The sequence below is a fragment of the Mytilus californianus genome, unplaced genomic scaffold, assembly GCF_021869535.1.
Source record: "Mytilus californianus isolate M0D057914Y unplaced genomic scaffold, xbMytCali1.0.p SCAF_2, whole genome shotgun sequence".
Classification (NCBI taxonomy): Eukaryota; Metazoa; Mollusca; class Bivalvia; order Mytilida; family Mytilidae; genus Mytilus; species Mytilus californianus.
In genome coordinates, this window is record NW_026262668.1 from 56190456 (window position 1) to 56207575 (window position 17120).

General features: G+C 31.4%; 1 protein-coding gene across 1 annotated transcript; it reads right to left on the reverse strand.

Moving 5' to 3' along the window:
- Positions 1-8196: 8196 nt before the first annotated feature.
- On the reverse strand, positions 8197-16603 carry LOC127728998 (myb/SANT-like DNA-binding domain-containing protein 3). The gene is made up of 3 exons (XM_052236573.1): positions 16587-16603; positions 11046-11422; positions 8197-8225 (listed from the first exon to the last, which is right to left on the reverse strand). The coding sequence occupies exons 1-3, from the start codon at positions 16601-16603 to the stop codon at positions 8197-8199; spliced, it is 423 nt and encodes a 140-aa protein (XP_052092533.1).
- Positions 16604-17120: the final 517 nt, after the last annotated feature.

Consider the following 17120-nt stretch of genomic DNA (forward strand, 5'->3'; position numbering starts at 1 on the left):
GCATTAAAAAAAAATACAGGTTTAGATAGCCACTTGATATCTTCCCTGACAACACTTTTATTCATTTATGAACTTTTTTGTGTGTGAAAAAAAAATGCCTTTTAATAGTGCAATAAAAGTGCAAAAAATGTATTTTTCTATTTTAAGTTGACCGGTCCAGACTTTGTTTACAAACAGTATATTTAAATTTTTAGATAGTGAAATATGAGTTAAACGAAATTACTTTTCATAACAACGTGTCCCACTTCTTATCTGTATTGTATAAGCTAAATGCATTTGTTTAAAAAAAAAATTCGTAAGGGTTCCGCGGAACCCAGTGTCTCGCCTACTTTTGCTGTTAATCGCAGGCTCAACAAAAATGAGGAAAAAAAAATCAATAAAAATATTCCTTTAGATACTATCTTTTGATTGTAAGAAGCTTCTGTCAAAGTTTGGTATAAATCCAGGATAGTTTATGAATCTAATAAATGTTTTAAAAACTTTAACTGCAGACTGTATTTAATGTTAACTGGAAGAAAAACTAAGTCCATTTATAAGTAAAATACGGATAAACAGGTACAAATTTTAACCAAATTTCCTTCTAGATACTAGCTTTTGATCATAAACAAGCTTCTGTTCAAATTTGGTACAAATCCAGGATAGTTTAAGGAAGTTATTAAAATTTTAAAAACATTAACCACAGAGTGAATGTATTGTTTCCTGGCAGAAAAACTAAGTCCATTTATAAGTAAAATACGGAAAAAATGAAATTTATTTTTTAACAAATTTACTTCTGGATACTATCTTATGATCATAAACAAGCTTCTGTCCAAGTTTGGTACAAATCCTGGATAGTTTAAGAAAGTTATTAAAATTTTAAAAACTTTAACCACAGAGTGAATGTATTGTTTCCTGGCAGAAAAACTAAGTTCATTTATAAGTAAAATACGGATAAATGAAATTTTTTTTTTTAACAAATTTACTTCTGGATACTATCTTATGATCATAAACAAGCTTCTGTCCAAGTTTGGTACAAATCCAGGGTAATTTAAGAAAGTTATTAAAATTTTAAAAACTTTAACCACAGAGTGAATGTAATGTTTCCTGGCAGAAAAACTAAGTCCATTTACAAGTAAAATACGGAAAAACAGGAATTTTATTTTTACAAAATTTACTTCTGGATACTATCTTATGATCATAAACAAGCTTCTGTCCAAGTTTGGTAGAAATCCAGGATAATTTAAGAAAGTTATTAAAATTTCAAAAACTTTAACCACAGAGTGAATATTTGTGGACGCCGCCGCCGACGACGACGACGACGACGACGACGCCAACGGAATGTAGGATCGCTATGTCTCGCTTTTTCGACTAAAGTCGAAGGCTCGACAAAAATCGAGTATAAAACATTTTGACCGTTTGGTGTATGTACAAAATGGCATCTTCTAGAAACACTTTGTTTGTTTTTCTTCTACTTGTGGTTTTGGATCGCGTTCCCTCCTTTGAATGTGTACATCATTGTGTATCTCTCCTCCCCTTTTTTACACATATCAAGATGCAAACTCCCTTATACAGATAGATACAACAAACTAATCTTGAAGGTCATATTTCGGCGTCATAGTACTTTTCCATCAAGTATTTATAACGTTAAAGATACTACATATCTACCCCAAAATGTATTTATAGCGTGTACGACTGTTCGAGTGGTCCCAGTCAATACAAAAATTGCCATTTATTGTATAATTATTAACTCGTTTGCATAGCACGGACATGCATGAAATAATATAACTACTCGATGTATCAGGTTGCATTGAGATTTATGTTACAGTTTGTGTTGTTATATCATGTTACCAAGGTTGGATGTGCTGTTATTTTCCTTTGCGGCCATGAAAGCCATGCTGTCTGGTGTTTTCCATGACTTGTTTTTCGTCACAAAAAAGATATAAATAGCTTTAAACAACAATCGATACACTTGGGCTTTTCAATAATATTATCGTAATGTCATTTCTTCCGAAGTCAATAACCAACTTCTTGGTTATTCGTCTTGGACATTATCCTTAAAAACAAGCTAAAAAAGCCGAATCTATTCCGATTGTCATAAATTACCATTTTTATATCGTTTGTCATCCAGACGCTATTATACTTTGAAAAATAAAGCGGCTGGATGATCGAGACTACATTTAAATAAGCTAACATGTAGTAAATAATCAGTAAATAATATTATTAGGTGAACCTGCCTGCAAAATATTCCAGAAAAAGTTGAATGTTGTTCAGACAGAAGCTATAATTATTATTATTCAAACAAGACGCAAACAAAATGTCTTTCTTCATTGTTTTGAATATAAAAAAAAATGCCTAAAATAAATAGTTTATTTATTTTAAAACATTTGGAAATAATTTTCTCTGTGAAACCCCTAAAAACGAGAAATGATTTCTTAAATAAGCGTATTTGTTAAATTTTGCCATAAAAGCTTCCGTCAAATATGCCAGCTTTTAAAAGCAATATAGAGTAAACAAACACAGATTGGATGGCACAAAGAGTTTGGTTATAATCTTTTTTCCGCTTTTTCATCAGGAATCCTTCCTCAATTGTTAAATATCAGTACATGTGCACGTCTATGTTAAAAAAAATAAATGATGAAGGTAACATATAAAGATAAAGATAGTAAATGGCACAAAGAGTTTGATTATAATCTTTTTTCCGATTTTTCATCAGGAATCCTTCCGCAATTGTTAAATATCAGAACACGTGCACGTCTATGTTTAAAAAAATAAATGATGGAGGTTACATATAAAGATAAAGATATTAAATGGCACAAAGAGTTTGATTATAATCTTTTTTCCGATTTTTTCGTCAGGAATCCTTCCTCAATTGTTAAATATCAGTACACGTGCACGTCTATTTAGGTACCTATAAAGATAAAGATATAAACGTTTTAAATCAAATTTCAGAAAGACCATTAAATTTTCTATTTGTTGTAAATATCTATGTAAAAATATGACTCTTAAAAATATAAACTGTACAGATTGTAACAGCAAAGCTAACAAAACTGATCTTAATTATCATTTTACGAGCATTATTTTTAGACCAGCTTATTTTTGCAAGCAAATTTATAGCAAGATTAATATCTCTGCTTTCTAAATATTAGATGGTGGATGCTAAACTAATTATAAGATGTGAGGTTTTATATGAGTTTGTAGGATTTGATTTAGATTTAGGTTTTATGCTTTAATTATTTTCTAAGTTTTATTTTTTTTGAAAACACATATACTAGTACTGCAGTACTTATGTGTGGCCTGTGTGGCCTGATTGATTTGTCTAACAACTGAATAACTAACTAACAAAAGAATTGTGTATAGAGAAATGAACGAGGTACAGAATAAAGAAATCCTCCAATTACAGACAATTTTAATTGTAAAATTAATTTAGTTAGAATTTTACAATAATAATACTTTATTTCCGTAAGCAAACACAGTTTATTGGATTTACACAATATAAATATCCAATAGACAATATACAGCATAATATAACATTTACACACAAATTATACAAATCAATGAAAGAATTAAGCGGAGCATGACATATAGCCATATTAAACTAATAAAAGGCATTTGAATAATAAACCATTACGTGCCTTTTCTGCAGAATATAAATATTTTCCCACGTTGTTTAGCTCTTAGACATTTTTCACAGATAACAGTTGCACTTATTTTAATAAAAGAAGCGTTGTTCTTACAGATAAAGAAAAATGCCATAAAAACTTAAAGAATATAGAAATTAAGGATACCTCCTTTCATACCCTCTTACATGGCTTGATCCTTATTTTACTTAAGGGGTGGTCATTTGATATGCTGTTTTTTTTGGTGGATTGGCTATTTATTTACCTCTGTTGCTACGAATGCATATTTTTTTAGCGGATTCCCTCCCTGTTTTGTAAACTCGTATTCAAAATAGTTTCTGTTCAGTGAACTTAAGTTATTTCAATCAAAGTAATGGGAATAAAAGTGCTTGTTTTATAATAATCGTATTTTAATATTTTAGAAATACTCATCAATGTAGTAATTATAGACATTGTGTCATGATCGTTTAGTCTGATTGAATAAGACTAATTCATAACTATATGGAACTAATATACATAAATGTATTCATTAGTCCCAGATTTAAAATAAATACACAATTTTGTTTGTTTTACTGGTACAGTGAGGTGTCTATCAAGACAATACCTAAGCTTTCACTAATTTCTTTTTTTATTTTTTTAATATTTTTCAATTCAATTCAATATTTTATTTCAGTCTCAACTCTCAATAATATATAATACAACATTACGTCCTTGATTACATTTAGTGTAAAAATATATAGATATAAAAAGAGAGCCATTCTGTACAGAATTATAAGACTATAACATTTATAACATTATAGAGAATTCGTCTGTTATAAAACATATTTATAAGAACATTATTTACAGTATAAAACATTTCTACGTCTATATAAAATAAGATAACAGGCTTTTGCACAGCTACGAATCATATTAATATCCACTAATTTCTGTTTATCATCAAAAGACATAAAATCACTATTAAAATGTGTTGCTTCATCAAATATTTTTTTCTAAAATCGTCATATAAAGGACGCGATTGTACAATTGAATCTTCAAAATATATTATTTATTTTGCATGCCATTCATAGGAGGATCCAGGGGGGCCGCCCCTCCCCTTTTCGTGGGAAAAATTTGGTCGATTATATAGGGAATCACTGAAGCATAAGATACTTCCCAATAAATTACGTTTTAAAAGTCAGATTCAAAATATTAAAAAGAAATTTAGACGTAATGTTCTTTGATAGTATTTGTAAAATCCTTTCAACACTTTTCTTCACTCAGTGTGATTTAGAGCTTGACACATTAAATATAACCTTGTAAGAAAGTACAATACTATCGGAATGCGTTTTGTCCGTGTACCAATACGGCTAATGGTCTAGTTATCTATATTGAAGCATTCACAAATAAGATGATTAGGTAACAAAATCTCTGGCACTTTACAGGGGCACATCCAGGATTTTTGGAAGGGGTGTAATTATTTGTTGTTGTAATAAAAAAAAGGGATACGCTCTCTAAGCCCACACTTAAACAGAGAGATCATAGACGCACATGTATGTACAACGACGCGACCTACACCTTCAACGCAACACACTACACAAAATGAACACTGTTACACAGGAAAGGTTATGAAATAGAATTGCATCGGAAAGTATTTCGAGAGATGAATATCAAAAGGGTAGACGTCAATAAGACAGCAATCAACCAAATATGAAAGACACAAATAACATCTATTATAGGTCAACAATTGACAGGTGCCCATACAATATGCCGATTCAAAAATTTTCTCCGAGTCTAGAAAAGCAATGAATGAATTTAAAAGAGACGACCTGCCATTAACAGCCAATTTCCCGAAATGACTTCATAGAATAATAATATATCACCCTATGAGGTTCCTGACCTGGCTCATTGTAAAGAATTTGCTATACGTAGATAAACTATATGGAAGCAAATCATATTATTCAAGAAACCGTGCAAAGAGCCCTCTCATGAACGTGATTCATAAATTAAATACAAATCTTAGAAAACCAGGCATTGTGCTGGTGGGGACTAGCACGGTGTTTGTGAATTTTGACAAGACGTTAATCTTATTTCGAATCAAAAGTTGCAGAATCAATTATCCTGGGCATATAATTGTATTCATTTGGATGTATAACACTTATATGAACTTTGAACGTGTGCTCTGACGGTATAAATGGCGTTTTTAAATCATCGTTATTACATATCACTTAAAAAGTGAACATCTTTAGTCAACATCAGATAAAAAAAATAACATTTAATTCAAAGAGTCTTGAAAAGCTACAAAATTCCTTCAAATGGTAGGAAGTTTTTGACGATTGGCAGCTTCGATATGACATGAATGAATTTTAATCCTTTGTTGATTAGAACATTCCTCTATTGAATTTTGAAATAGCAGATTTTTACAGAGCCCTAACGTTCCAAAGAAGATTGCACAACTTTGATTATTGTGTTAACACCACTGTCCCAGGATTAGGGGAGGGTTGGCGCGCCCGCTAACATGTTTAACCCCCGTCACATTCTGTATGTGCCTGTCACCAGTCAGGAGCTTGTATTTCTGTGGTTGTTGTTTGTTGCTACATGTGTGTATATCATATTTGTATTTCGGTCATAGTACATAAATCAGGCCGTTATTTTTTTCTCGTTTGATTTTTTTTACATTTGTTATTTCGGGGCCTTTTATTACTGACTATGCGGTATGGGTTTTGCTCATTGTTGAAGGCCGTACGGTGACCTATAGTTGTTAACATCTATGTCATTTGGTTTCTGGTGGATAGTTGTCTCATTGGCAATTATACCACATCTTCTTATTTTTATTTTAAATTAAGTCTTTTGCTTAGAACTTTCAAAATTGAGCATTTAAAACACATTATTGTGTTTGTTGTACAGTCCACGCCCCAAGCGCTTGTGCCTCTTTCTCTATCAACAGAAAAACCCAAAGTGTGTTTTTTTCCCTTACGACGTAATTTTTTTCGGCGTTTATCAATAACAAATTATTCCTGAACTAAGCACGAGATATATATATATATACGGCTATTTGCGATTTTTCTTGTTTGTTTCTCTCTCTCTCTCAATCTCAAGTAATACGAAATTTCACGTTGAAATTTTTAATCATTCATGTACAAAAATACTGCAACTAATTCACATCCGAATCCGTTTTTATCTTTATCTTTAATTATATGATTATGAATATTTTAGATGTGCGAGTCTTCCATGGAAGATTGCGCCACTTCCCTATAGCAATTAACTCATTTTTTGGAATTCCTTCTCTATATTTAATTTTCTCTTCGCAACAAAAAAGTGGAGGGGATAATGTAACGTGACTGTCCGTCCGTCCGTTACACACATGTTAAAACTGTATTAGCTCGCATCTCAAACGATCTTTACCACGCTTAATGTACACATTCAATAAAAAGTAAAATAACAAAATTACCAAACTCCAAGAAAATTCAAAACGGAAAGTCCCTTATCATATGGTAAAATCAAAAGCTCAAACACATCAAACGAACGGAAAACAACTGTCATATTCCTGACATGGTACAGGCATTTCCTTATGTATCAAATGGTGGATTAACCCTGGTTTTAAAGCTTGCTAAACCTCTCACTTATATGACAGTCGCATATAATTCCATTATATTGACAACAATGTGTGAGCAAAACAAGCAGACATAATAGGTAAAAATGTCAAAAATTGGGGTACAGCATTCAACATAGTGTTATAATCTTAATCACTATAAAAAACAAACAACTATGTCAACAAAGAAAATCAAAATAGCATATAGACACTCTATATACAAAGCACATCAGCAAAAATGAAAGATAAGAATACGAAAATGACCATAGCACAATAATACAATGGCGGGAAGTATAAATACAGAGTCACGCCATAAAGATATTACCAAAATGGACTAAATAGTAAAGGTTAAAAATATACAAAGACAAATAAAAAGAACACTATAACACGTAATTAAGATGATAAACAACGTCAGTACCTAGAATCTATACTTCAAGACCATCATGTATTATTTGTGAAGTTGATACGGAATACTTATCAACAAGGTCTTGTTATCTTCCGATGAATTTTTTTAGAAAAAGAACAAGATGCTCTGGTTCATCAACTTTCTGCTCAGACACTGGTGACGTTTTATAAAGTCTGAGTAGCAGCTGCAATTTAAGATCTTGAAAACCGAATGAGTTGGGAAATGTATATCCCATATGCAGGTGAAGTTGGTATATTGCTGCTAAGGTGGGGGAAATTTATTATTCCTAAATTAAAATCGTCTTGTTTGTCATAGATTCTGGTACTGAGATGACCGCTTATGTCAAATTCGAGGCATAAGTCTAAAAATGAGGCGGAGGAAGCCGTGTCTGTTGATTCTTTAATTTCTAGTTTTGGAGGATATATTAATGGATCCAATCATAAAAGTTCGAATTGTTAATGGAAAAAACATCATCAATATATCTGAATGTAAAATTTAATGATCTGGCTTCTTTGATCTTCTTGTTTTTGACAAGTGTCTGAACGAACTCCGACTCATAAGAAATAAGAAGAGGTCGGCAAGGAGAGACGCACAGTTCTTTCCCATAGGAATGCCGACAATTTGCTTTAAACGTCTACCTCCAAATTCAACAAATATACTGTAAATAAGAAACTCCAGCATACTGTTCACAATGTCATGTTCATCGGTGTATCATGTATTACTTTTTTTTTTCACTATTAACAAAATATGCCGTATGGTATCCCAAAACAAAACAAAAAAATATAGCGCATGCTTCCATTTTTATATTGAAAGGAATTGTGGATCATTTCTTTTAGACGATTTTTCAATTTCACATGAGGAATGGTGGTATAAAGGGTTGAAAAATCAAAGCTTTAGATAAAATAAATTTCAGAGAAAGATCGAGATTTAAAATTATCCAGAAGTTCTTTAGAGTCTTTTAGAATCCGAATATGGTTAATACCACCACGTGAGTAAACAGTTTCACGGTAATTCTGAAGACCCTCTTTCACTGCGGACATAATTTTTGTCAATCTAATGAACTTCCTTTGTAGAACATGCAGATGAGCCTGCAATGTACCGTTGTTTGTACGGAATTTTGTGAAGCTTTAGTTAGATATCTAATACAAACATTGTACATACATTGTCAAAAGACGTAAAAATCGTTTGATCACACATTTACTTAAAAAAAAATGCATGCTTTTCCCAATTTCATCAAGGAATGTAGCATTTTAACAGGCTGTAACAGAAATTTTAATATTAAAACAAAATTATTAAAGCCATCAGTATATGCTTTATTTATAGAAATTCATAATGAATCTCTTATCAGTAAGCTGAACAGGTTATGCACTGGTAAGTAAAACAGTAAAACGCATAGAGAAATATTAACTAGATGCATATATAAGTATGAAAATAATGAGATGAGATATGATTGCCAATGAGACAACTATCCACCAAAGTTAAAATAAAGTAGACTGTTTTAGCATGAGTTACCACAATCTTATACTCTCTTCCTCGACTATGACTTTACCCGAGTCGTTATGTATGGCTATCAGCTAATACCTGAAACGTAGTCCCGGGAACAAGGATATCCAATACGCAGCTTGAACCTCGAATGTTATTTGATTTAAGCTTCATCATTATCATTATGATGACATGATCAGATACAATTTTAGTAACAATGTAGTATGTTGTATTGTACAATGCAGTATTGTTGTCAAACAACTTTGGATAATTTTTCGATTAGAACAAACACAAAACGCGTCATTTAAAGTATTTTTTCTCAAGTTTTAATATTGATGATGTTTTGTAATCTGTATAAAATATAGCTTTGAATTATCTAATATTACCAATAACTTTCAAGCATTTGTCGAAAAAAACGTCTGAAGATTTTATAAACTTTTCATCTACAACATATTTTGCATTTAGAAGATGGAAAGCTTTGTTAACTTTATGACACAATTGACAGTTACTTTTAGACCATGGAAGGTATATAGGCGTTGAAAGTATATGACTTTTTTAAAATCTAAATCTGGAAGCACAATGAGCTATAGTTGTGTGAGACTGTCATTGGCTGTCTGAATCTCTACAAAAATCGATAAAACTACATGTATTTATTTGTTAAATCAGAGACTATTTAAGTCAATAGTATAGTAATAGGAAGTTGGTAAAACTCTGAAATTGTAAAGAATTTCTTAGCATCACTGTAAATATTGCTAAAGATTTTGTTAGATACTAGTACCTAACTTAGCTATTCAATCTCATGAATATTTTGGAAACATATTTTTTTTTCTAAATCAGAATAACATGTTAGAACTTTTTTATCAACAGATAACTTTTTTTCTAAATTAGAATAACTTATTTGAACTTTTTTTTTATCATCAGATAACCTGTTAAAACTTTTTTTGAGAGACAATGATTATGAATAAAAGGCATGTTTACAGTTACAAAGATAACAAATTGCTGTTGAACTATTTTTGGATGATGTCTACTGTTACACAATTACCCTGCATCTATGTATACAATTATAATAGATTCAGATATTACAGTATCTAAGATACGATTTAAATTCATTGGCATGTAAGTAATCACAGGACTAATGGTTAAATTGGTATTTTTTAAAACTGTTATGACCCGTCTATTTTTTTAAAATGCATGTCAAAGCAAGTATTTTGGTACAGATATTTCCAGTTTGTCTTTATCATTATAATATTGTGTGGGTAGACATAACTTTGCCTATGTAGGAAACTAAAATGACCATAACTTACTGATAGTTTAGATTTTTTATTTATTCCTCTTTAACCAGGTTTACCTCATTTCCAGATAGTCAGTGTAAAATATAATCTATTTAATAACATCCAAGGTGTAATTTAAACAAAATTTATTTGTTTTATTCTAAATTCCCTGATTTGAACCAGTTAATCTATAAAAAAAAGTTCTCAGTTATTTCAGGGATCTTGTAAATTCCCTTATCAATGAAGTAATTATACAAAACTCTTGAAATGTCAGGGATTTTATAAAATCATTAGTTTTACAAATTCACTTTAACATATAGACTAATCAAAACAATTACATGTATTATCAAGTGTGTATATACATGCGACCACCATGAAAAGAGGATAACCCTATTGATAATATAAGTTTAAGCCTTTTCGACAAGGTGCAGTCCAGACGACTTGGCAATTTCTTCATTACACATAAATGTCAAATGTTTGAAATCGACTAATATTTTAGACTAAAGAGAAAGAAACATGTCAAATAAACAACAAAGAGAAATTTAAATATAGATTGTTGTTTGAAGAAACACAGACAATGGCAAAACAGAAAAACATAAACAAATAGAAAAACAATTGACCTTAAAATTTAAAAACAGTCTAAAGATTGAACGGGGTCGCCCCGTAATTCCGACACCCCATTGGTCCGACACACCCTAATACGCAGACACAGATCACAGATGCTGTGTCTATTCCTCCGTCTATTCCATCTATAGGCGTGTCTCCAATAATCCCTACCACCTGATCTTCCATGGAGGAAATGTCTTCTGGGGGAGGACCTCCGCCTGTCTTTCTTGCCTCACGTCTATTGTGTGCCACTTTCTTTTTGGCGTTGCTCATATATGTTGTCCATTTCTTTCGAATTTCATCAACTGTTCTTAGGTGGTGGGTATTTGAAGAATTCATCTTAGTACAAATACCATCCCATGTCTTCTTCTTAATGTTATTTGTCGCAACATTTGACAACTTGCTGAATAGTATTCCTTTATGTTTTTCAACTTCGGCCAGCATAATTTGAATTTCGATTTCGGAAAAATTTGGAGATCGTTTCTTGCTCTTGCTGATTCAATATACGAAATTAAATCGAGTTTATATAGTTAAATTTCAGCACGATAATAGCCTCTAAAAAGTTTTGAGACAATTAATTTAATCGTTGAAAGAATTTTATTCTTTCATTTTTACAGTTTATATAATGCTTGTATTAGTATATGTTAAAACCTTTATTTTGTGTATTTTTTTCATAACAGATGAGACCACCCCCCTAAAAAACACTATTAAATAACCTTTGAATATATAAAGAAATGCATCAAAATCTATTTCATTTCATTCACTACATATTGTATTAATTAAATAAATATGTTAGGATGGTCTTAGGACCATCATAGTTAGGACTGTCCTAAGATAGCTTTGTTTTACATCCTAAGACATGTCTCAGACTCGTCCTAAGACCATCCTAAACAATGTCCTAACACATGTCTTAGGACATATCTTAGGATACTTTCATTGACACGGCCCCTGGTTTTTTTTTTTGTGGATTGGCTATTTATTTACCTCTGTTGCTACGAATGCATATTTTTTAGCGGATTTCCTCCCCCACCCCTCCCCGAAAATTGAATAGTCGTCCACTAAACTGAACTCAGTAAAAAATTCGCTTTGGTTTTGACACTTTAATAATGTAGACATTTCGTAGATAATCATTCATTTTTATTTTTTTGTTACATTCAAAGATTTTTAATTATTTATATGCCTATACAATGACATAAATAAACTACGTCAAATTAATCATTCTCTTTAAATTCCAACCTCTGTTTTGTAAACTCGTATTCAAAATAGTTTCTGTTCAGTGAACTTAAGTTATTTCAATCAAAGTAATGGGGATAAACGTGCTTGATTTATAATAATCGTATTTTAATATTTTAGAAATACTCATCAATGTAGTAATTATAAACATTGTGTCATGATCGTTTAGTCTGATTGAATAAGACTAATTCATAATTATATGGAACTCATATATAAATGTATTCATTAGTCCCAGATTTAAAATAAATACAAAATTTTGTTTGTTTTACTGGTACAGTGAGGTGTCTATCAAGACAATACCTAAGTTTTCAATAATTTTTTTTTTTTTTTTGTATTTTTCAATTCAATTCAATATTTTATTTCAGTCTCATCTCTCAATAATATCTATCCTACTGAAACAATCCATCTTATCATGGTATGAACCTTTTACAAATATCGCAGGCTTATCAGTGTGGACATATAGAATGAATTTCATAACAGCGTGGACAAGGACACATGATATTTAAATGTTATCGTGTTTATCACTGGCTGTCGACAACAATGACTTCACGCAATTACAGTATGTCAGGGGCCTCTCAATGGGGATATACATAATTACTATTTTACACATGTCCATTCCAAAAATAAAAGTTTTTGCATGAAAGTTTATAGGAATTTATTTTGAATATATTTATATACTCGCAACAAAAAGTTTCTTTTGACAGAATGAGTATATATTCAGAGGTGATATCACCAAGTAATCGAGAAAAAAAACCGTTTTGTTTTTCTTGCACAAATGTTCTGTGCCTCCTTAAAAAAATAAGAAAACATTTAGATCTAAGATCAAACCAATACAATTTTTCATAGGATGCATTTAAATAAAAGTACAATCCTCTTTCCGCAAACTACATTTCAACGTGAAAATGTATTTAATGTTTTTTTTTCAGGTTGTGTAGTTGTAGTAGTCTTATACATTTTTAGTATCAGTTGTATACAATTATGTAGACAACAATATCCGATTTATGAAAAAGGAGAACCTTCTGCAATCTTTGTTAATTCCTTTCCGAAAAACAATGGTGCATTGTGTCCTGTTTTTAAAGGAGGTTTCGGAAATCATATTTTCCAATTTGCTTCTACGTTCGGAATAGCCAAGTCCAAAAATATGACTATCCTTGTAAATAAAAAAAGCAAACGTTAGTAAAGTTTTCAAAGTGACTGTTGATGTGAGAAACGATACAAGCGATTGTAACAGTTTTAAAGCACGCATCGAAAAATTTACAGCCAAATACAATGACAATCTTTTAAATTTTAATCTAGAAAAAATACAGAGTACAGAATGCCTTACTCGAATTTCCTCGGAGTTCAGTATTTTTGTGATTTTACTTTTTACAATCATGAAAATATTTCTTTCCTTTTAGAAAACAGCTTAGAGAGCAACTTACGTTTCGAAAAGAAATTTTGAAAATTGCAAATGAATTTGGAAATATTTCTGGCTGTAATATAACTTTAGTAGGAGTACATATACGACGAGGTGATATGGTTAATATCTGTGACAATGGTTTTAATGTGGCATCACCGGAATATGTCACAAAAGCTGTCAGCTAACAGTTGTAAGCTTTGGTTGGTGGTCTGGATGGTTAGCTGGAGGGGGAGTGACATACTTTAAATGGCCAGATAAGCCAGGATCAGGATATGCGAAAAGAATTAACTACAAAGATTATTTCTATCCAGGATGGATTGGATTATAACATGTGTTCATTCATAGTTAAATACATAGTTATCCTGTGTTTGACAAAGTTCATGACATTTGATTGGATGAGAGCAACCCATGTGATGCCGTTTTATGCCAAACTTCTTATTTATTCATTTCGGAACTACTTTGAGCAAAAATGAAACCACATTGATAGCGACAACTTAATAATCTTGAATAGATATCTTGTTCACTCGTCAAAAATTGTTTATCAAACACTTATTCACTAATTGTTTCCATGGATATTTAATTTTCAAGTCTTCTGAAGAAAAAGTTTCGCGTTTTCTTTATGATATCTTTTTTACCATACAGCCAATGCATTACATCGATACAGAGAAAAAAATGCAAGCAACTCCTATTAGATATAAGAAAATAACATTACAAGAACTTTTAAATTATAAACATGCTTATCAAAGGTCGATGAATTTAACATATTTTGGCATACAATTAAAAAAATCAATTAAGTTTTGAAATGCAACAGGACTACTTACATGTAATTTTATTTTATTTCCTGATGAACATGAATTAAAACCATCTAAATTTTTGAAAATGTAAAATTTGTCTGAAACTGTCAGCTAAATAACAAAAACTTCATTTTCTCGAAAACAAACACGGTAATCTATTTCTTATTTTAAGATTTTAGTATTAAAAAATATTAAGTATACTAAATTTTCAAATGTTCAAACAGGAATAGCAAAATGGAGATAATAGAAAGTATTCTGCACCGAAAATACATAGTGGCTTTTCAAACTTTATCATTCTGTTACTTCGCACAAATTTTGGATATCATAAAGGCATCCAAATTTTCATGTTTGATTCATTTTTTTCTCTCTATTGGGTATCTGTTACAACGCGGAGAATCACAACCGTAGTAGTAACACATATACAGTTTTTATCAATAAAGATCCGAGTTATGCCACTTTGTCCGACGAATAAACTCTCAACACTTACACCAAACACAAGCCCATCCTTACAAAGGTAAGATATAATTTTTCTATTGCAATTATAGGAATATTGAATTATTCTTTAGAAGTGAATTTTTGGAATAATTTATACATAAGGGAATGAAAGTTGTCTTCCTTCCTACAGAAAATCGGATAATTTAGTCTTGAAAAAGACATTTTTCTGTATAAATTACGAATAATATAACAAACTTTCTCTAGCACATGACAAAGAATTTCAGTAGCACTCGAATCAAAACTGTTAGAAGGTCATACCATAAACGAAATTAAAGAGCATTAAAACCCTAAAATTTATAAAAGTTGTGTCAAATACGACTAAAGCAATCTATGCCTTAGTGCAGAAAACCTTAGTTTTTCGATAAATTTAACATTTTATAAACAGTTAATCTTCAAAAATGTGCTGACTACTGGATTGTTTCTATCTTATCTGTCACTCTCTGCATCTAATAGTTCTATATTCATTCTTTCCAATCCATGGCATAATAGTAAAGACTGATCATATTTCTTATAGTTTCAGTTAGTGGTGTTGATCAATGAGACTTGAATACAAACAAGTGACTTAGCTGTGACGATAGCCGAGGCAGTTTGTTCTGGTCCTCGACAGTGTTTAATCTATAATTTTCTTCAAGGTTATGAAACAGAAAAAATCGTAAATATCTGCTACTTCATTTCTAAACATATGAAAACCAATATAAGTGACACCATATGGATGTTAACTATTAAAAACCTTTTCCTGTTCTCACTTTTATGAGGGAAGTAGAAAAAATAGTGTCAAAAAGTGTTATAATTTAAGTCGTAAGATATCTTGTGTACATGTAAGCCCTCAATAGATATATACGAGCAAGGGTATATAAAGATTCTTTTATCGATATTGAATTTAAAAGCGCACACTGATATAAAGAAATAAGTAGGGCAAACATAATTTTCTCTAACTTTAATCAATCGTTGTATGATACAGTAAAATCCTACGAGAAAGTACAAAACAATATGTATGTCAAAGCTTTTGTCCACACTAGACAGTGCCCTAAGGTAAGTCTGGACAAAAGGCCAAGGTATATAAACTACGTCAGGCATTTATAAGTCCAAAGTTTTCTGGCGAGACTACATCCTCCCAATTTTGATTAAGTCCCTACATCAGAGCTTTTGTTCACACTAGGTACAATAGATGCACATGGGCCGTGGTCCAAGGTTTGCCGGGCCGAAAGGCCCAAATGGGTAAAAAAGTATAACAAAAATACCGAACTCCAAGACAAATTCAAAAAGGGAAGTCCATAAAAACTGACAAAATCAAACGCTATCAACCAACAGAACAAGTGAAAAACAACTGCCATATTCCTGACTTGGAACAGGCATTTTCCTAAACTCAGGAAAATTGAAACTTAGTTGTAGTCCTTCTGAGATTTTACCACCTTGTTATTTGGACCGCCAATCCATAGGAATAGATTATCTTAGCTGTATTTGGCAAATCTTTTCGGAATTTTGGGTCCTCACTGTTCTTTAATTTCGTACTCTATTAGGTTTTTTTAAATTTTTCGAATCGAGCGTCACTGATGAGTCTTTTGTTGACGTACAAAATTATAGCCCGTCTTCTTTGATGATTATTTTAGCCAGTTCATTTTACTTGCACTCGGTGTTGACAAAAGGGGAGGGGGTAGTCAGATTCCAACGTAGGACCTTTGTTGTTGGCCTTCAGTGAACATGCTCACCTGAATCTCTTGTCAATCAAGCCTTACATCAAATGCCTGTCCATTGCGCCAAGTGCGAACAAAAAATACAGTTTTTTATCACATTGAAGGTATAGAGAAAATTGTCATTACCCCCTCCCTCCTTAATTTATAAAACGGCGTCCCCTTATAAATTCAGTATCGAGAAAAGATCAATACCAATCCCACCTTGCATAAATGTTTTGAAAACTTTATATGTTAAACAGTATATATTGTGATTTAAAGTAAACACACTTTTCCTCGTACACTTTAGAAACTTTATTTAGAAGTTATGGTTCGTTTGTAAAACTGAAAAGTATTTTGCTTCGCATCACAGTGCGAAACTATCAGTTTCTGTCGATATACACGCCATCTTGTAATAATTACTTAGTTATTTCTGATTGGTTGCATATTGATATGGCTACGATTTTATAGGCTCGAATGAGTTATAACATTAGGAATACGTCAAGAAGGGGATCAGAAATTGTATACGGATGGTCTGTATGAATGGGTATAAGAGACCCGATACATGAATGTATTTCTATAGGATCACATATTGTTGAA

What these genes read in the sequence shown, in the direction of transcription:
- LOC127728998 (XM_052236573.1), bottom strand. An exon ending in AGACGGAGGAATAGACACAG is followed by an intron (nt 8,226 to 11,045) that starts CATCTGTGATCT and finishes TATTTACAGTAT; the next exon opens with ATTTGTTGAATTTGGAGGTA.